Genomic DNA, 18,455 nt, shown 5'->3' with positions numbered 1-18,455 from the left:
CAGTGAGTCACTATTCCCTGGCTAACTCCATGAGTGGTGTAAGACTGAGCTCATCCAAGGACTTTTGTAATAGAGCCCAGCTTTTAGCCCTTAGTTCCCAGAAAATTGAACACGAAGAGTATCTTTCTGTTCAAAAACATGTTTGCTTAGCATGGTCGCTAGTTGTGCATACAATGGCCACTTGATTAGATTAATATCGAGAAGCTGAATGGAATATGTAAGTGAACGAGTCCAATTGAAGCAGATGCGCTAAGCGTCATGGAATCCTTGCAAAAGCTACTGAGCTTCTTCTATGAGTACCAACTTGAGAGAACAGAAAGACCGATTCACGGAAAATCTGTTCAGATCATTCGTTCAGCCTGGGCTGGTGAGATGACAGACAACATGAATTAGATCTTTGATGAGTGACTGATTGAAGAGGTAGTGAACGTCGCTGCTCCAGACCCCACATTGCGCGCCCCTCATTTTCGTCCGCCCACCCTCGGGGGCACCCGTAGAGCTTCTCCGATAAGATAAGACATTTTTCGAACCTCCAAACTTTCCAAGCTCAAGGAAGTCACTTCAACGCGATAAGACCACAGCCACATCCCACGTCATTGCACGCGCACCATGTCCAGAAATGTCGGCAGCAGGTCCTAACTCGAAACCTCTAAAGTCTGCCTTCGCCAACAAACGAAAACAGGGATCCTCGGGCGACAATGGCGGGAACAACGGTGCAGGCGGCGGCAGCGGCGGTGGAGGATGGGCGCAAAAGCGCGTCAAGATCCGCAACGACCGCGAAATCGCAGCGCAGTCCTCGGACGCGGCCCTCCGCGACGGCGAGCTCGACCTCCAGTCCTTTTTGAACGCGCGCGAGTTCGAGATCCGGGCGCTCGAGGAGAGCATGCGACACACCAAAGTCGAGGCCACGAGCCGGGCGTTCCAACAGGTGCCCCGCGGGCTGAGGCGGCGGACGGCGAGCCATAATGCAAAAAGGGTGCCCAAGAGGCTGCGCAGGCGGGCGCTGAAGGAGATGGCGGAGGATAATACCCCCGTGGTGCTCTCGAAGCGGAGGAAGCCCAAGACGGCGAGGGCGCGGATCAGGGCGGAGACGGCCAAGAGGTTGGGGATGCTTGCGGAGAAGAAGAGGAGGCGGGCGATGAAGGCCGCGAAAGCTAGAGCAAAGGAAGGCGAGGAGGAGGATACGACGAAGACGACGGGCAAGGCGGGCGACGGACCTAGCAAAGGCGCAGTCACAGTCACGACGAGGCCGCCGCGGCCCAAGATCCGCCGGAACCAGCTCAACGACCCGCCGCAGCGCAAGTCCAAATTCAGAAAACGGCAAATCAACAAGACGTGGCTGCCGACGCACCTCTGGCACGCTAAGCGGGCGCGCATGACGGAGCCCGTGAATCCGCTCTGGCGGTTCGCGATACCCCTGACGCCCAACGAGAAGACGTACCGGGCGACGCACCGGTCACACGGCGACAGGGGCGCCGTCGTCTGGGACACGAGCTACATGAGCACGATTGGGCTCTACGGGTCGGCCAAGGGCGTGGAGCAGGTCCTGCGCCGGCTCGGCGTCGTGCAGGAGGGTTGTTGGAATGAGAGGGGGAGGAAGTGGAGGGAGGGCACGCGGCACTGGAGCGGGTTGTTGAGCAGGGAGGTCAGGGGAGGAGGCGAGGGGAGGCGGGAGGTGTGCCCGGCGATGATTCTCTGGAATCCTGAGCCGGTTATTGAGGACGGAGACGGGGCGCAGACGGTCAAGGTCCAGCGACAGGTCTTTGTGAGGGTTCATCCGTCCGCGTTCCTCGAGGTTTTCAACGAGCTTCTTCGGCTTGTGAAGATGCAGAATCCCAGGATGTACATGGAGGATTTGCGCTTCGAGATTGGCAGCATCGAACTCACCGGCCCCGCATCAACCGAGGCCCTCTTAGGCATTCTGCACCCATACCACACCGCAGAAGGATCCAGAGAACAGCACGCAGGCATCTTCAACGGCCTGACCAGCCTCATGAGTCCCGCGTCGCTTCCCCTCAACGCCACGTTGGGTTTCTCCATCATGGACCCTCGCCTTCGATACCCGCCAAGAAAAGTCGCGCGTCCCGACCCCAACGATGAGGAAGAGCAAGACAACTCTCTCGACCTACTCGCAAACTGGCCGGCAGAAACAAAACTGAAGCCCCACGCCCTCTTCCACAGAGACGCGCGGGCTTCAGCCACGAGACTCCCCTCGCAAAAGTCAATCGACAGACGCAAAGGGGCAAGACGTCCCGGCACAGACCTAAGCGTCTCGGACGCCGACCCACCGATTCCCGTGATACTAGTAGCATCACGCGCGCCGGCGGCCGGAAACAATAAGAACAACTCCCAAGGGAATTGGACGCTCCTGGCGCCTTGGCGGTGCATCCAGCCACTATGGCACAGCCTGGTTCACTTCCCCCTCAGCTCGGGCGGTAACCCGCGCTTCTCCGGGCTGGATCAGATCCGCCAGGTCGCGTTCGAGCGGGGCGCGCCGTGTTTCCCGTTTGATTTCCTCGGCACCGATGCCGGTGCCGCGTGGGAGGTGGAGCAGCGGCGCCTGCGCAAGGCGAGCTGGGAGCGGCGGCCGAAGAGTAAGCGGGTCGCGTGGGATTCGTTGGATCTAGGTGCCGGACGGAAGGGGGAGGTTGGTTGTGGATGGGCGTGCGATGTGGAGTTCTTGTTCCGGGAGGAGACGGCGACGAGTAAGGGGCGAGAAGAGGAGGAGAGGGCTGCTGCTGCGCCGGAGGCGGATGAAATGGACGTTGACAAGCCTTCTCCAGCAAAGAAGAGGGAAGCCGCTGCTGGTGATGATGCGCCCGAGGGAGAGTTCCTCAAGACTTTGCAGCATATCCGCAAGGACGCCTTCAAGACACACACATCTTCGCCATCGTCAGCGACAACATCTCCATTACCGCCGAGATCCGTCATCAACGTCAAACTATCCATCCTCAACCGCGGCGTCGTCACCGCCTGCGCAAGAATCTACCGCCTACCCGCGCGACCCGCGCCCACCGACCCAAACTCCTCCGCCGAAGTCCCCGCAACGGTACCTCCCCCGCCGTCGCCGCCGACGACATCCGTCCAAGGCGGCAGCAGCAGCAGTCTACCCCCTAACCTCCGCGCCCAATGGCTCGCCACCATCCCCATATCCCCCGGCACGGCCAAGAAGAACGGAAAAACAAAACATCATCAACAGCAAGGCGACCTCCCTCTCGTAACTCAAAAGCAAATCCTTGCCCAGAAACTCCTCGCTTCACCCGTAGGGTCCATAGGAGACTCCGCGTCGTCGTCATCACTGCTGCTGCCCACGAAACCGAACCAGACGGACATGAATGGACACCACCCTCTCGTCCCCGACGAAAAAGACCTGCTCGGTTTCGTGACGACGGGGTCGTATTGTCTAGCCGAAGGACGGGGGACGGCGATTGGATGTTTATCGGCCGAGAAGTCTGTTGAGGCGATGAGGGACGGTGGTGCTGGTGGGAGAGAGGGGACATTGTGTATTGTGCGGAATGCCGGGGAGAGCGTCGGGTGGATTGCGCGGTGGGAGGTTGTTTGAAAGTGAAGGATTTACTCTATGACGCACATCTCCTGCGAAACAGTACTATGCATTTTTTTGTTGTAGACCGTGTAAAGGTCTGAGTACGTGCCAATCAAAAGCTGGATAGAAGCATGATTCGAGGAGAGTGTCTGTTGAGGAGGGGGACTCGAGGTAGAAAAGGAGATATCGGCCCCCAAACAGAGGGCTGTTGATATACGACAAGCCAGTCACAAGAGAATAAGGTAGGCTGTCCTCAAGATGAAAAAAAAAGACAGTCGCCCGATAAACGGGAGTGAATATATCCAGTAGTAATTCGAGACCAGTCACATTGCACGCTCTCATCCCCTCTACCCCAAGAAAGCCTTCTCTTCTCGTCTTGAGTCCTAGTCTAGGGCATGGCCGTTTTGTGTGAAATCGCTTCCTGGCTAGGGGTCCAAGGTAGAGTAAGCAGGTTCAAGGCAGATAGTTACCAGATCCCCCCCGTGCCAACCCGAAGTAAGACATCTTTTACATATCACTATCGTCATGACAGAGAGATTGCGTCTAACACGACGTCAGGTGAAGACTCGGCTGTTTTGACGAGGTTTATTCTGTCCTCACTGTGACTATCCAGCCCTTGTGCTGGAATTAACAAAAACATCAATACGCATCTAGCTGCGAGACATCTTATCTGGTTTGGTATACCCGCTCTGGGATCTTCCGTAATGACGGCGCAAAAGAAGGCCGCCTGGATATGTAGAAAAAGAAAGCCAACAAAATGACAGTGACGCCTTTTTTGGTTCCTGCTGTGTAAAAATAAAACGCCGTCATTATATCTCCCTCAAGGGCGAAACGTGCCACTTCCAATGAGGGTGATTTTTCTTTCCAAGCACGCGCGATAAGGCCTCACTGCTTCCAGTGACCCGTGGCACCTTAACAGAGGTTGAGAAGCTTTGCAAATATAGGGCTCTCAAGAGAAAGAGCAAAGGGCCAGGACGGTGGCGCCTTTTAATCTTCCTCGCTGACCTCACTCTCCTCAGCATCGCCACTATTCGCGGCCTCGAGCTCCTTCTCCAGCTCGGCCTCCAAATCGTCTTCCAACGCGTCCTCAAAGTCGGGCTCCGAGTCAACGTCCATCTGCTCCACCTCACCCTCGGCATCCTCATCCTGGTCGTGGTGATTGTGGTGCTGCTGTTGCCGCTGCTGGCCGTTCATCGGGCTCGGCAGGTTAAAGTTTGCGAAATCGCGCTCTTCCAGATCCGACTCGCCGTCGGCGTCGTCGGCCTCGGAGTCGCGCAAAAAGTCGGAGAAGCTGCGAACCTGGATGTTGGGCGCGAAAGCAGGTGAGAAGTCGGCCCGTTTGTTCTTCTGCTCGTCGGGGTACTCTATCGTCAAGCCAAAGTCGTCGTCATCGTCGTCGTCGTCCTCCTCATCCGAGCCCGCGGGCGCCTTGGCCTTCTTCTTGGGCGGTGATGCGGCCTTGGGCGCCGGTGGCGGCGCGTCGTTGGTCGGTAGGGCGAGGGTGATGTTCTTGGGCGGCGGCGGGGGACGGGCTTTCTTGTTGCTGCTGGCCGAGGGCCGCTTGGGGCCGGTGGCTTTGGAGGCTGGTTTCGCGAGGGGTTTGTCCTTGTCCTTGGGTTCGGCGGCGGCAGGTTTGCGAACCTCGGGAGTCGCGGTTATGGAGGTGTCGAGCTGCTCGAACTGCTGGCGCAAGGTCTCGGGGTTGTCGTTGGTCGGGGTGCGGGTAACGTTCATGTGGAATGTAGAATCGACCTTGTCGAGGATGAAGGCTTTCCTGTTGGGGTCGAAGTAGAGGACGTACTGGTTATCGTCCATGGTACGGGTACCGGCGTAGCCGTACATGCCATTGTTGCCGTCGGGAAAGGAGAGGTCGAAGCTGGACTTGCTGCCAGGAGTCTCGGGTTTTAACCTGGCTGTCGCGGGTTCGGAGGCTAGTTCTGGTTTATGATTGTCTGTAGTGAGGACGCGCGAAGGCGAAGGTGTCAGTCCCAGCATCGGCATCGTGTTTCAATCATGGAGTCTGGTGGGAACGTTACGTACATCGCACAGAGGTGAAGACCTCCTTCTGGGTGCGGCCGAGGAGAGTGTCGCTCAAGATGACGGGGTATTTTCCCGTCTTTGTCGGATCAATGAGGCCATTCAGGTTCTTGGGAAGGGCCTTTTCCCTGTGATTTGGACGGAGAGCCGACATTGTGGCGCCTGTCGCAAAGAGGGAGTGATGAGAGTAAGGTGAGGAAAGTGAAGTGGAGGGAGGAAAGACGGTACTGCGTACTGCGTGCTGCGTAGACCGATGATCGTTGAAGGGAAGTGGGGAGAGGGGACCTCGTAGGGGGGAGACGGGATGATTACCTTACAGAGGCGGGAACTGGGGCCGGTCCCTTTGCGCTGTGCTGCCGCTGCGGTTCCGCTACGAGTCGCCTGCAACTTTAGAATTGTTCCGCGGAGGGTGAGGTGCGCTGATGTTGCAGCTCTTCAGGCGGAAAGGCCGAGACCGCAGGTGGGTTGCACTGCTAAAAAAAAATGCACGTTGACCAGGGTGGTGGATGCAGGACATAAGCCTAAGGACGAATGATTGACGACAAGTATGAATAGGCGGATAAAAAGGTGATGGGATTCGGGAAAGCTGATGCGATTTGAGGTGGAGATCGGGGTAGTCAAAAGAGAAAGATTTCTGTCGTGGATGTTTGTGTGAGAGTTGTAAAGCAGACAGCACAACGAGATTAAATTACACCTCCGGATCTGATCACTCGTCGCTTAATTCAGTTCCATTGCCTCGATTCAATTTCCAGGTCCACGGGTAATTCTCAGGTCAGCGCTGGTGACTGTCCTCCGTACCTTAGTCTGCCTGTTGGATAAGGTAGGCTGACGTTTGGACGCCTGAATCAGTGGTGGCAATAACACTGAATGTTTCCGAGGATTTAGGTACGAAGTTGTGCTACTGAGTTGTGACAAGAATAGCCTTTGGGAGGAACAAATCTCAGAAGGTGTGTACGAATGTCAATATCTGGCTGGGCAAATTGAAGTTTGGCTTACTCATCCGTTTGAGGAACTACAGTGCCGGTAGCGTACTTCCGCTTAAGCCTACCTTACCTCATATCCAAGAATGTGCTGCAATACGATCTAAATAAGGCCATCGTGATCTCCCATTTTCGAAGAAAGTCGACTTCTCTTGCGCTGCGAATACCCAGCTTTGAACGCCACTACCTTTAGCCAGTACGAAGAAGTGCCTTATGTTCCAGCTCTGAATGGAGACAACCGCATATTGTTCGTATAGGCTAGTATGAAGCATTGCTGTTCCCAATGCACATCTATTCTTGGAATGCACTCCCTCAGCATTGTTCACACAGCTCACTGCACACTCACTGCGACTACGGAGCTGCCAGTGACAACCTGGAAGGTGATGAGGGACGACGAAGAAGTACCCCGTTATCCGCGGGAGCCCCAGATTTTGTGATAAGATTGAGTTCGTTCTTATCTAGAGCCCGCCACTAGCCGAGGAGACATCCGGGTTTTGCACGGCTCGGTTGACATGCCCCTCTGTGTGTACGAAGTACTCCGTACACTGTACCACCTTGCGTCCCTCTGTCAATCTCACTCGGCATCAATGAGATTGCCTTGATAGCTCAAGGCACTGTGCAACTCTTGAAGGCGTTTGGTTCGTCAATTGATCGAACATTGATTAATACATCATGGCTATATTCGCGTACATTCCAGGTCACATCGATGAACAACGGCGGGGGAAATCAAAAGGTACTGGCCGGGGTTCTCCATAGTACTCCTCCCCAAGGCCCCAACCTCGTCCAGGTTCATGTCAAAGCTCCCCATTCCCCCGCCGCTGCCCCAGGCTAGAGAGGAGTATTCAGGCCCTGTGGCTCTCAAATGCCATCATGGCCCGCCAGGGGTAAGCGCAGACAACCTCGGATCAAACAGCCACACAAGCTTCGGCAACGAGCGGCAGTACTCCGTACCTACCCTGCCTCCCTTCCCTTCCACTCGAGCGAGACAAGCTCCAGTTGCTACGGCGTAGAAAACACTGCTTTGTGAATTTCTCCTTCTTTTCCTGAACTCTCCTTCCTCCTGATTCGAGTGACCAAGTAGGAGAGAGAACGCGAGGCATTGAGACTGTGACGATACCCAAAGATCATTGATACCTTATATCCCCCTCAAGGCCATCCACATCTTACCACTCCTCTCCCAATCAATTGACCTGCATACACCTCCTCGCGGTCATGTCTGCGGCGGTCAACCGAGGTCTCAGGACAGCTTCCCGATCATTGCGTCTCCAATCGCGAAGCGTCCGCCTAGCCACTCCTCTCCGCGCCGGCCTCGCCTCCACTAACTTTGCCGCCCGCTCCGCACCTCAACAATCCCACAACTTCACCACCGCATCTGCGAGACAGAGCGCCGCACCAGTCATGGCCGAAGCAAGAGAATACGATCCTGAGATCAAGGACATTGCCAACTACGTCCAAAGCTACAACGTCGATTCCGAGCTTGCTGTGAGTATCTTTTTCTTTGCCTCTTACCATCCCCTTCTTCCCACTGCTGTTCGGGGCAAGACCCGCCTGAGTTTTACCCCGCGTCACAACCAGACCACCGCCGCTAACCGCCGCTTTCATGACAACAGTTCGACACGGCACGATGGGTTTTCCTGGACACTCTGGGCTGTGGTCTTGAGGGCCTCCGCTTCAAGGAGTGCAGTAAGCTCCTGGGTCCCATTGTCCCCGGCACTGTTGTCCCCAATGGCCCCAAGGTCCCTGGTACCGACTTCCAGCTCGACCCCGTGAATGCTGCCTTTAACATCGGTGCCATGATCCGCTGGCTCGATTACAACGACTGCTGGCTCGCCGCCGAGTGGGGACACCCTTCCGACAACTTGGGTGCCATCCTGGCCGTGGCCGACTGGATCACTCGTACCAACAAGGCCGGCGGTAACATTGCTGGCGGCAAGCAGTTCACCATCCGGGATGTTCTTGAGGGTATGATCAAGGCCCACGAGATTCAGGGCTGCCTGGCTCTTCTGAACTCCTACAACAAGGTCGGCCTGGACCACGTTGTCCTGGTCAAGGTCGCCAGCACTGCTGTTGTCTCCAAGATGCTCGGCCTCAACGAGAAGCAGATTGCCGACGCCGTCACCCAGGCCTGGGTCGACGGCCAGAGCTTGCGCACTTACCGTCACTCTCCCAACACCATGTCCCGCAAGTCGTGGGCTGCCGGTGATGCCTGCCAGCGCGCCGTCAACCTGGCCCTCAAGGTCATGAAGGGCGAGCAGGGCATCCCTACCGTTCTGTCTGCTCCCGTCTGGGGTTTCTACGATGTTCTGTTCAAGGGCAAGAAGTTCGAGTTCCAGCGCCCGTACGGCAGCTACGTCATGGAGAACGTTCTCTTCAAGGTCTCCTACCCTGGTAAGTAGTTTTGGAGTGATTTCCGTAATTCGAGCATGTCAACTGACCAGGAAAAAGCCGAGTTCCACTCCCAGACCGCCGTCGAGGCATCCTCCAAGATTCACCAGCAGCTCAAGGAGATGGGCAAGTCAGCGGCCGACATCAAGGGCGTCACCTGCCGCACGCACGAGGCCTGCATCCGCATCATCGACAAGCAGTTCAAGCCCATGGACAACTTTGCCGACCGTGACCACTGCATCCAGTACATGGCCGCGACCATGCTCGTCTTCGGCCGCCTCGAGGCTACCGACTACGTCGACGGCAGCGAGGCCGCGACCTCCCCTCTCGTCGAGTCCCTGCGCCAGAAGTTCAAGTGCGTCGAGGACCCCCAGTTCACCAAGGACTACCACGACCCCGCCCTCCGAACCATCTCCAACGCCCTGACTGTCGAGCTGAACGACGGCACGGTACTCGAGGAGGTTGTCGTCGAGGCACCTCTCGGTCACCGCCTGAGAAGAGAGGAGGCCAAGCCCGAGATCCTCAAGAAGTACAAGAGGCACTTGGAGCCCCACTTCGATGCCGGCAGAGTCAAGCAGCTTGTTGACCTTGGCCTGGACCCCAAGAAGTTGGAGGCCACTCCTGTGGATGAGTATGTCGATCTGTATGTTGCCAAGGACAGCAAGTTCGTCTAGGCGGTGGCGCATAAATGAATTTTAGGAAAAGATTGGATACTATAGATGTTATGTTTCTACAGGATTTAGATATGGAAATCTGACAAATAGTATTGTGGCGCTCAGGAGAGGTCCATCTCTGGTGTAAAGGGTTGTGGTGCTTGTGTCGGCACCGTTTACGACGAGTCGTCGGCCAGTGAGTGCATCTGGGCGGTTGTCTGGAAAGAGGATGAAGTTATGCGCATGGAACCATGGATATGAAAGTTGTTTGTAGGCAATACGAGTATTGTTGGACACCCGACTGGCCACACGCTAATGGCTTGTCGCTGACGAGTCCTCCCCTGCAAGAAAGCTCTCACGGCTCCCTCCCGACTCGGACAAGTGCTACCCAGGCACGGCCAAGTTTGGCGGGCACAGCCTCCCCGAAACCTCTTTAGGGGATGATTGGCTTCACCGTAAACCCAAGCACCCAAAGTCTTGATAGATGACTGATGATCGCCAAGCCCCCTTCCCTGAGCTGAAGTCTGGGCGACTTGAACCAGGTGGGTTCTGTTCAGTGGATGTTTCTCCTGGAAACGGTGGATACGGAGACGAGGAGACAAGAGAAACGGCTAGCTCGGGTCACGGCATTGTTTTGCGTTTCACAGGCCAGACACTTTTCGTTTTTCAGAGTGTCATTTGGAACCACAGAACCACAGGGACCACCAAAAGGTGAGGGAATGGAAATGCATGGCGTGTTACCTAAGCCGCACTGCCACTCACCTTAGGTACTTACGGATCCCGTACTACAGCCTGCCTACGGATACTTCTACGGCGTACAGTCTGTACCTCCCACTTGGCCATCCACCGAGAGCGCCACTTTAGTCCGTATTGATCTCCTGTTCGGACCTTTACTTCACTCCGACCGCATCTGTTTGTTCTGGAAACAACCTCGCCTCCTTTGATTTCTCCAACTGTTGAACTACCTGATACCCTCTTGCTTTTCGACTCACCAGAAAGCACTTTGCTCTACTCACCTTAATACCGACGACAAAACTCGCCTTCCACTACACACTTCTCGAGCAACACCTTTGATAGCCCATCTATCTAGATTCAAGTGGGGTTAGTCTCACAACAGGCATCATGGACAGACAAACCATCATTGAGACCAACCGGTCGCTGCGTACCATCAAGAACGTAGGTCACTTCCCGACAGCTTTCCGAGGCTATCGAGAGTCCGCGGAAGACATCGGTCGACTCTAGTCACTTCCCACCACAAATCTCTCGATACCCGACCCGATCCGCAATCCCACGGAAACCGCAGAATCACTTTCGTCTAACCTACCCTTTCCTCCAGGAACTCGAGAACCTCCTCGAAAAGGGCGTCATCTCCGAAGATGCCTACGACAGCATGCACGCCACCCTCCCCGCCGAGACGCCCCTCCACGGTGCCGCATCCCGCGCCGCTCCCAACGCCGCCGCGACCCCCGTCCAGCACAACAACCCTACCTCCCCGCCCCCGACCGCCGCCATGGCCGCCATGAACGTCAACCCGTCCGCCTCCCCGGCGCCCCCCTCCTACAACCAGACCGGACCCCCCTCCCTGCCCGCCCGCACAAACGAGAAGCCCGTCCTGGCACACGCCCGCGCGCTGTACCGCTACGCCGGCGCTGACGCCCGCGACGTGGCGTTCGAGCGGGACGACCGCATCGCCATCCACGAGTACATGAACGCCGACTGGTGGATGGGTCGGAACCTCCGCACCGGCCAGGAGGGCATCTTTCCCAAGACATACGTCCTCGTTGAGCAGGACATGGCCAAAGGCGCCTTCGCTCCCGTCCCTGCTGCGGCTCCCGCCCAGCCTCAGTATGCCGCCCAGCAGCCGCAGTGGGCTCCCCAGCCGCATTACGCCCAGCCCCAGGGCCCGCCGCCTCAGCAGAACCCGTATAACGCCGACGCGCCGCCTCAGGCTGTTGCGGACCAGAGCACGGGGGGCAAGGAAGGCGGCGGCAAGGGGTCCGAGATGGGCAAGAAGTTTGGAAAGAAGCTTGGTAACGCTGCTATCTTTGGTGCCGGTGCCACTATTGGTTCCAACATTGTCAACAGCATCTTTTAAGCGTATTGTTTGATGGTGAGGTGCTGAGAAAATATGGTGCTGGGTTTGCTACGGAACATATTTCCATGGCTGACAATCTGGACGAAAAGGGTCCGTACTGCTTGAGGATAAATATGGCTGGGAGGAAGTTAAAGGCTGCCTTTTTCCCTTGTTTTGTTATTTTCTGGGGGGTTGGGTGTATATCTCAACTCCTCCTCGGGAAAGCCCCAGTCCGGAAACCCCCGCCAAGGGGGAGCTCGGCTGAAGTTGCTTTTGGATCGGTTTGTTGCTACATGGGAAAGACTGGCACATATGGACGCGCTCATTCTTTTCTTTCCCCCTCTTTCCTCCCGCTAATTGGTCATGGGTCTAGGCGTTTATCTGAATTTACAAGGCATTTCGTATACTGAAAATCACTTTGTATACTTCATATGATTTTCCATCTGGTGACGTGATTTCGGGGGTCTCCCACGTGTTATCTCTCCGTCTGTCTATTGTTTTGTCGTCACTTGCTGAGCTCAATCTACTAGCTGAACCATATCAACGTGCCAACCTGAAAAGAGCCTACTCATCAGGCAAAGTAGTTATCAAAAAAGTGATTCCCCGAAGACGAGGACATGATTGGGGGACTAACAACATTCGAGGGCAAATAAGTTCGGAAACAGTATGGGTGGCAGTGAAGCAACGGGGGTGGGCAAAATTGACTCCAGGTTACTACCGGAGAATTTCGTTCTCCCTCCGTCTTCTTCCTAGGTGTCCTGTTTGGTGTGTACTATACCCCAAACACACACCCAGAAGACTCGAGACTCCAATCAAAGCACAAGCTTCGGGAAGGGGGCCCAAGAGAAACGAGAGAACGAGGAAGAGAGCGGGTGTGGGATGGATGACTTCGCGGCTCGGTGACCCCGGACATCCGAGGTAATCCTGGCCCTAGACCCCCCCTTCCCGAACTGCTCGTTACCGGTCTGACGGGTGTTTTCTCTTTTGATCGTGGACTAGGGGGGACGACTGGGTTTGGGAGGTTCGGAGGGGGAGGTGTGGATTTCGGGGGGAAGGGGGCGAATGGTGGTCATTGCACGACGATGGCTTCGTTTTGCTTCTTCTATTTTTCTGGTATCTCAAGAGAAGAGATAGAGAATAGAGACGTGTACGGTAGAGGGATACGGAGACATTGGTCAGGCCGGGTGTTTCTCGAATCGGTAAGCTACACTTTATTGAATCCCCCCTACTGTGCCAGTCAATATCACTCCCTGTTGATCCTCGCGTTCTACGTGTTCTCCTTTGAATCCGGAGAAGTGACAGACACCCCGGGATTCTGATAGCACGTTGTGTGGGCGTAACCTTGTTTATGACGAAAAAACGGCAACTTTCGATTGTTCGCTTTCTGGACCTGTCGCTATAAGCTGGCGACGTGGAGGGAGGCGAGTGTATTGAGGCTTTGGGGCTGCCAAGCTGTGTATATCAAGTTGTGTGTTAGCGCCATTCTTCCTCCACATTCGCTGCGTAGACCCTTATGCCATCATACTCATCACCCAGAGCATATACTAACTAGGGATCATGCCTCCAAAAGCGTAACTTTCGGGACAAGAGCTGAGATGTGAAGAAAGGGTTCTTGATTTTCCTCTGACGATAGATACATCGTATTCCCACTCATCTCACTCATCCCACCCGTACACACACACACACATACAACATACCAAGAGAGGCGCGCGCCGTGCACATACCAGCTCCATCCCGTTCTCCCCCTTCCCTGCCCTCCCATCCACCACCTCTCATACTGATACGCCGGTGTGAAAGTGCGAGGCAACCTCTCTCGTCCCTTCCTATCCCGCACGCTTCTCCCACCCATACATCACTCCCTCTCACACACCCTCAACCAAACTCATCCACTTCATCCAATCCCTTTAAGCCCCCCGGATGAGATCTCTCCGACACCTCACCCCCCCTACACTACTCTTCAGTCTTCAGTCTTCGCCAAACCCCAGACTTTACTCATCATCCATCCCAGGACTCCTTACATGGGTAACCCCCCTATTCCTACCACACTCCCGATAAACGCCAACGGGATGAAAAGAATTCAAGGTTTGATCGAATCGCGCTGCTCCTTTCCATCTCCATCCCTAGCCGGGGTGTTATTCTTAGACTTTTTCATTTCGTCGCCGGTACCGAGGCCGTGGACGAACATGTGCTCGATTCGGGGAAAGAACGTCGAGAAGAGATCGGGGAAAAAGAAAGAGAGGAGGAAAACGTGGGGTCCGGTTCGGGCGTGAACTTGCACCCCGCGCTGGCTCTTCTTTTTGGTCCAATGCTCTCTGTCCATACGGCCCCTACTCCCCTCCCCCCACCCGGGTTGCAGGAGTTCTTCTCATGGACGGGGAGGATGTCCGACGACGTGTGAGAATCTGGGGGTTTTTCATGCTAGATTGAATATGGGGATACAGGTTTTGACGTAGATCTCCTTCTGGTTGGATGGGTATTCGAGGTCTTGAGCGTGTTCACGCTCTAGTTGACATTTTTGATGTAAAGGATGAGGTCGAGGTTGAAAGTCCATAACAGTTTCTCGAAATCTCACTGAGATCAGTTGGTTTGACTCGCTTATCGTGATGTTGTAACTTAGGTTTAGAGAGTGTGTGTTTCTTCATCTCATCGCCTCACGATGAGTATTGCTAACCATGGTGATTTCTTGTACGCCATGTTCGCGAACATAACGAAGTCACGCACAGGTCAAAAGTTCAGGACAAAAAGAGGGTTGATATTCATTCCACTATCCAGTCTCCTCCATCCCCCCGATGAGACAAAGAAGAAGCTATTCCTACAGTATCTTAGAGAACACAGCCCCTCAATTTTCAACGAAGTTCCATGGAGTAAAAATGAACAAGTCACCGTCTTCCGCTAGAAACATCTCAACAACAGCAAAGTGTCGAGACGCTTCCTCTCCTGGACATGGTGCGCCGCCATATTGCAGCTGCGAGAGCCAGAAGAAGGCGAGACGGTGAAAAGGGGACAGCAGAGCGAAAACGCCAACAAAAACACTACCGTCTAGCAGGCTCCGAAAACACGTTCCCGCCAACCCACACATCCCCCCTTTCATCTTCTCCTCCAAAAGTGAAAAATGGAGCAACAGACCCGAATCGAGTTCCTGGTCTGACGATGGTAGAAAAACCATACACTGGGCTCAGCCTCCAAGAGGCTCCAGCTATACCTCATCACGCGGCGCCCTTCCAATCTTGACACCGTGCCTCCAAGAATGGCGCCCGCAAGTCTGCTCCGCTTCATCCTCTACAGCAAACGCTGAAATGCTCCTCTGTCTCTTCGCGTTGAACATTCTGTCGTTTTCTTTACAATCTGTCGTACGCTTGCGTCTGTCACGCAGGGATACATCCACTGTCATGATGCTATTCCCTCGAAAATGGCGTATGCCTTACATGGGCCGGGCGATGCCAATGGGGGTACCCATCTTCTCGTCTTGCCACTGCGGCCGCTCGTTGTTCCAGTACTGGTCGTCGTCTTCGAGCGTCTTGGCCGGGGCGACCTGGGGCTCGAGGCGGCCGGCGGTCCAGGCACGCATGGGCTTGCCGTACTTGTACATGACGGGCAACAGCATCGAAACACCCGCGAGCGCGGCGCTGTAAATGCCAAAGTTCTTCAAGAATCCGAGGTCCTCGATCCAGGTAGTGACGTTGAACGACATGATGAAACCGATGATGAGACGGGATGAAGAGACGTTGACCAGGACGGGTCTAAGTACATGTTAATTGCGAAAATTTTGAATTACGTGATGAACAACAACTTACCCTGCAAAACGGGGATAACTCTCAACCAAGTAAACGGCGAAGATGGTGTTGGCAGTCAACAAACCGAAGCCGATCAAGAAGATGGAGACAAGCACGACAATAGAAGGCAGAGTTCGAATGTTCTCGCCGGCGTAACCGAAAAGGATCGGGCCAACGATGGAGGCCAGGAGCGGGAACACCAAACTGATGAGATGAGCCTCGGGCTCACGTCGACCTCCGTTTCGCTTCGCAATGTAGTTGGATATCTTATCGGCAACGTAGCCACCAAAGAACCAGACGAACGGACTGGCGATGACAATGGGGATGACGGCGAAACCGAGCGTCTCGAACTTCCAGCCGGCGGCAATTAGGAGTGACGAACCGACCTGACCTGCAGCACCTTGCATGGAGACGAGAATGGAGTTGATAATGATGACCCAGATGATGTTGGGGAACAGGGTCGTCTTGAACATGTCAATGACCGACTGCTTGGCCTCCTTCCACTCGTAGCCGTAGTTGAAGATGCCGAACTCATCCCAGTTGGAGCGAGGGCGGAAGGTCGATTCGTCAATGCGGGGACGAGTTTCGCCAGGGCGCAGGGGGTAGACCTCCTTACCGGCTGTTCCAATACGTCAGACGTATCCAGTGATTCAAGGACGAAGGTACTCACCGAGCTCATCGTCGCTGCGAATCCAGCGGGTCTCAGGCACGAGCAGGATAAGACCAATCCACGCAAGCACACCGACGCCGGAGGTGATCCAGTAGATGAAGCGCCAAGAGAGGCGGGAAACAATGATGGGACTGTTTCAAGTAGTTAGCCACTGTGAAATACGCTGGCATAACCGACAAGTGTTTCGCAAGACTCACCTCATGATACCCAAGCTCACAATCAGGAGACCTTGAGAGGCACCGACGGAAGAGATGGCCTTATTGCGCTGATGAATGAACATCATATCCTGAATGATGAGGGGGATCAGAGCCTCGACGGCACCCGCACCGAATCCCTGGAAGCAACGAGCAGCCAAGTGGCTGCCGAGTCCTTGAGAGAAACCGGCCCAGAGACCACCAGTCCATGCCAGGAAACCAGAGAGCAGAAGCACAGGGCGACGGCCAACAGCGACCGAGAGCGGAACAAGAAGGTAGGAGCTAAGTCCGTTGACGAGCAATGGGACAGAGGCCAACAGGGCGACCTGGTACAAGGGTGGTCCACCGAGACCAGCGAGCAGCTTGACGGGGTCGAGGTTGACTTCGCCGGGCTTGTTCAAGGCCGAGATATCGATCTGGCTGAGAATGTGAGGGTCGATGCCGGAGTACTCTAGCACAAACACAGGTACCAGAGCACCAACGATGAACTCAGCCGCGAGGGCGAGAGAGCCGACTACGAACTAGTCAGTGGCAACCCGAGTTCATTCTTCCACTAATACCAGACTTACAGAAGCAGAGTGCGCCAATGGACGTCCATTTCCTCCAGTTCGGCAAGTTCAGGGGATCTGTCACATCGTGTCAGCAAACAGTTGCGTATCGCAGTCGAACCCTCCTCCCCGTGTAGCTCCAATAGTCGCAAACTCACCCTTGGGATCCGGCGTGGGCATGGGCACAAATCGAATGACTCCTCCCTCGAACAACTGCGTCGATCCCACCACCAGGGCGTTCGGGGTCTCGACCCTCTGCACCGTGGCGAGGTTATCCGTAGACTCGGTCCAGCCGCTCTTTGACGCCATCTTGAAAGTCCTGTCCAAGGAACTCGTCTAGATGTCGGATATTGTCGTCGTCTTCGCCGTGCTAGTACAATGTATCGTGATGTATATCGGCCAATTCCAATCTCTAAAATCTTTGTTGATCACGGAGTCGCTTTCGTATTCCTCCCCGCGGAATTTAGTCGTCTGGCCAGAAAAGGGAACAAGAATCTCGAGAAGGATGGACGGCGGCGAGGGTTTGGAAATATACTGCTGCATGTCGCCGTGCGGTGACAGGTTGGCACGAGGGGCGAGCGCTCTGTCATAGGCCGGCCGCGGTTAGACGAGCAGTCTAATCTGAGACGAAGGCCGATGTGTGCAACTGCGCAACTGTTTGAGCGCACGGAGCACTGTACGGGGTGGTAAGAAGGGATAGACTCGAAGCATTTCCAAATTGGTCAACTCATGCGGATGTTTGGGGGGTGATTTGATTTGGGTGGGATGGGCGGCATCGGATCGACCTAATCCTGGTCTCGCATCTGTTGGTGAAGAGCCTATTCGGGCAATACGTCAACCTGGGTCTTAGTTAGCAAGACTTGACAACTCTATAGCCCTCCGCTAGCCCACACAAACAAGACAATGGGGCCTCAGTCGATCTGCCCCGCGCTGAGCCAAAACGAACAAGCTTTACAAAATGGTCGTGTTTGGTTCGCCTCTACTACCGTAAAAGACAGTAACAGACACAGTCTCTTTTGGAACGGACCAACGAGAAAGTGAGATGATGATGACAACCAACATGAACTTTGGTAAGCACGACAACCCGAGGAGAGAGGGAGAGGGAGAGGGAGAGAAAGACTGCCATGCCATCCTTTGGGAAAGCCCTCGTCAACTCATCACTGGAAGAGGACGGGCCTTGCGAGCAACTCGAGATGGGATGGTTGCAAAGTGACGGCACCGTCGACCACTGGGTCACTCCTGAACCGCCACGATCCCACTGTTGTAAAACTCTCAGATACGGCGAAGGGTTTTGAGTTGTTGCGATGGAGGGGTGCGTTGGCCTCGAATTGGTTCGAGCTGAAACACCACCACAATAGTCTATGCAAGGTCAACCCTTGTCTCTCCGCCTTGAGCCTCAAAGCAGCCCACCCCGGTAGTGGGCGGCAACTTTTCAGTAGACCAACGGCATCGCAGCGCTCGGAGAATTCGAAAAAACCAACACCTAGAGGTTTATTTTAATGAGCCGGCGTTCGACTTACGTACAATCTTACAATTTACCCCATACTCTGCCATAAGGCCCGTCGTCGACGATCCATGGCAAACACGCCGACTGTCT

The 18,455-nt window shown here is 55.1% G+C and overlaps 6 protein-coding genes across 6 annotated transcripts; 3 read left to right on the top strand and 3 right to left on the bottom strand.

The window, feature by feature from the left end:
* Positions 1–619: 619 nt before the first annotated feature.
* Positions 620–3,562, top strand: BDP55DRAFT_722475 (POPLD domain-containing protein; the record flags this gene model as incomplete). The annotated part of the gene is made up of 1 exon (XM_060578613.1): positions 620–3,562. The coding sequence occupies one exon, from the start codon at positions 620–622 to the stop codon at positions 3,560–3,562; it is 2,943 nt and encodes a 980-aa protein (XP_060436995.1).
* A 969-nt stretch (positions 3,563–4,531) lies between these two features.
* Positions 4,532–5,735, bottom strand: BDP55DRAFT_689108 (RNA polymerase II transcription elongation factor-domain-containing protein; the record flags this gene model as incomplete). The annotated part of the gene is made up of 2 exons (XM_060576702.1): positions 4,532–5,496; positions 5,585–5,735. 2 exons carry the CDS (start codon positions 5,733–5,735, stop codon positions 4,532–4,534), a joined length of 1,116 nt encoding a protein of 371 aa, XP_060436994.1.
* Positions 5,736–7,906: 2,171 nt separating this feature from the next.
* On the top strand, positions 7,907–9,653 carry BDP55DRAFT_640968 (2-methylcitrate dehydratase). Its single transcript, XM_060573371.1, has 2 exons — positions 7,907–8,949; positions 9,007–9,653. Exons 1-2 carry the CDS (start codon positions 8,355–8,357, stop codon positions 9,618–9,620), a joined length of 1,209 nt encoding a protein of 402 aa, XP_060436993.1. The 5' UTR covers positions 7,907–8,354; the 3' UTR covers positions 9,621–9,653.
* A 1,068-nt stretch (positions 9,654–10,721) lies between these two features.
* BDP55DRAFT_538639 (uncharacterized protein) lies at positions 10,722–11,694 on the top strand (the record flags this gene model as incomplete). The annotated part of the gene is made up of 2 exons (XM_060567968.1): positions 10,722–10,775; positions 10,936–11,694. The coding sequence occupies 2 exons, from the start codon at positions 10,722–10,724 to the stop codon at positions 11,692–11,694; spliced, it is 813 nt and encodes a 270-aa protein (XP_060436992.1).
* A 1,501-nt stretch (positions 11,695–13,195) lies between these two features.
* Positions 13,196–13,636, bottom strand: BDP55DRAFT_14493 (uncharacterized protein). The gene has a single exon (XM_060565575.1). It carries the CDS (start codon positions 13,520–13,522, stop codon positions 13,229–13,231), a length of 294 nt encoding a protein of 97 aa, XP_060436991.1. The 5' UTR covers positions 13,523–13,636; the 3' UTR covers positions 13,196–13,228.
* A 1,330-nt stretch (positions 13,637–14,966) lies between these two features.
* BDP55DRAFT_14512 (major facilitator superfamily transporter) lies at positions 14,967–17,503 on the bottom strand. The gene is made up of 6 exons (XM_060565577.1): positions 17,017–17,503; positions 16,880–16,936; positions 16,314–16,824; positions 16,117–16,247; positions 15,468–16,065; positions 14,967–15,413 (listed from the first exon to the last, which is right to left on the bottom strand). The coding sequence occupies exons 1-6, from the start codon at positions 17,165–17,167 to the stop codon at positions 15,095–15,097; spliced, it is 1,767 nt and encodes a 588-aa protein (XP_060436990.1). The 5' UTR covers positions 17,168–17,503; the 3' UTR covers positions 14,967–15,094.
* Between the last annotated feature and the right edge of the window lie 952 nt (positions 17,504–18,455).

The sequence above is a fragment of the Colletotrichum godetiae genome, assembly GCF_030913485.1.
Source record: "Colletotrichum godetiae strain CBS 193.32 chromosome Unknown BDP55scaffold_1, whole genome shotgun sequence".
Taxonomy (NCBI): Eukaryota; Fungi; Ascomycota; class Sordariomycetes; order Glomerellales; family Glomerellaceae; genus Colletotrichum; species Colletotrichum godetiae.
Note: the sequence above shows the minus strand (reverse complement) of the source record. Positions and strands in the feature narration are given on the sequence as shown.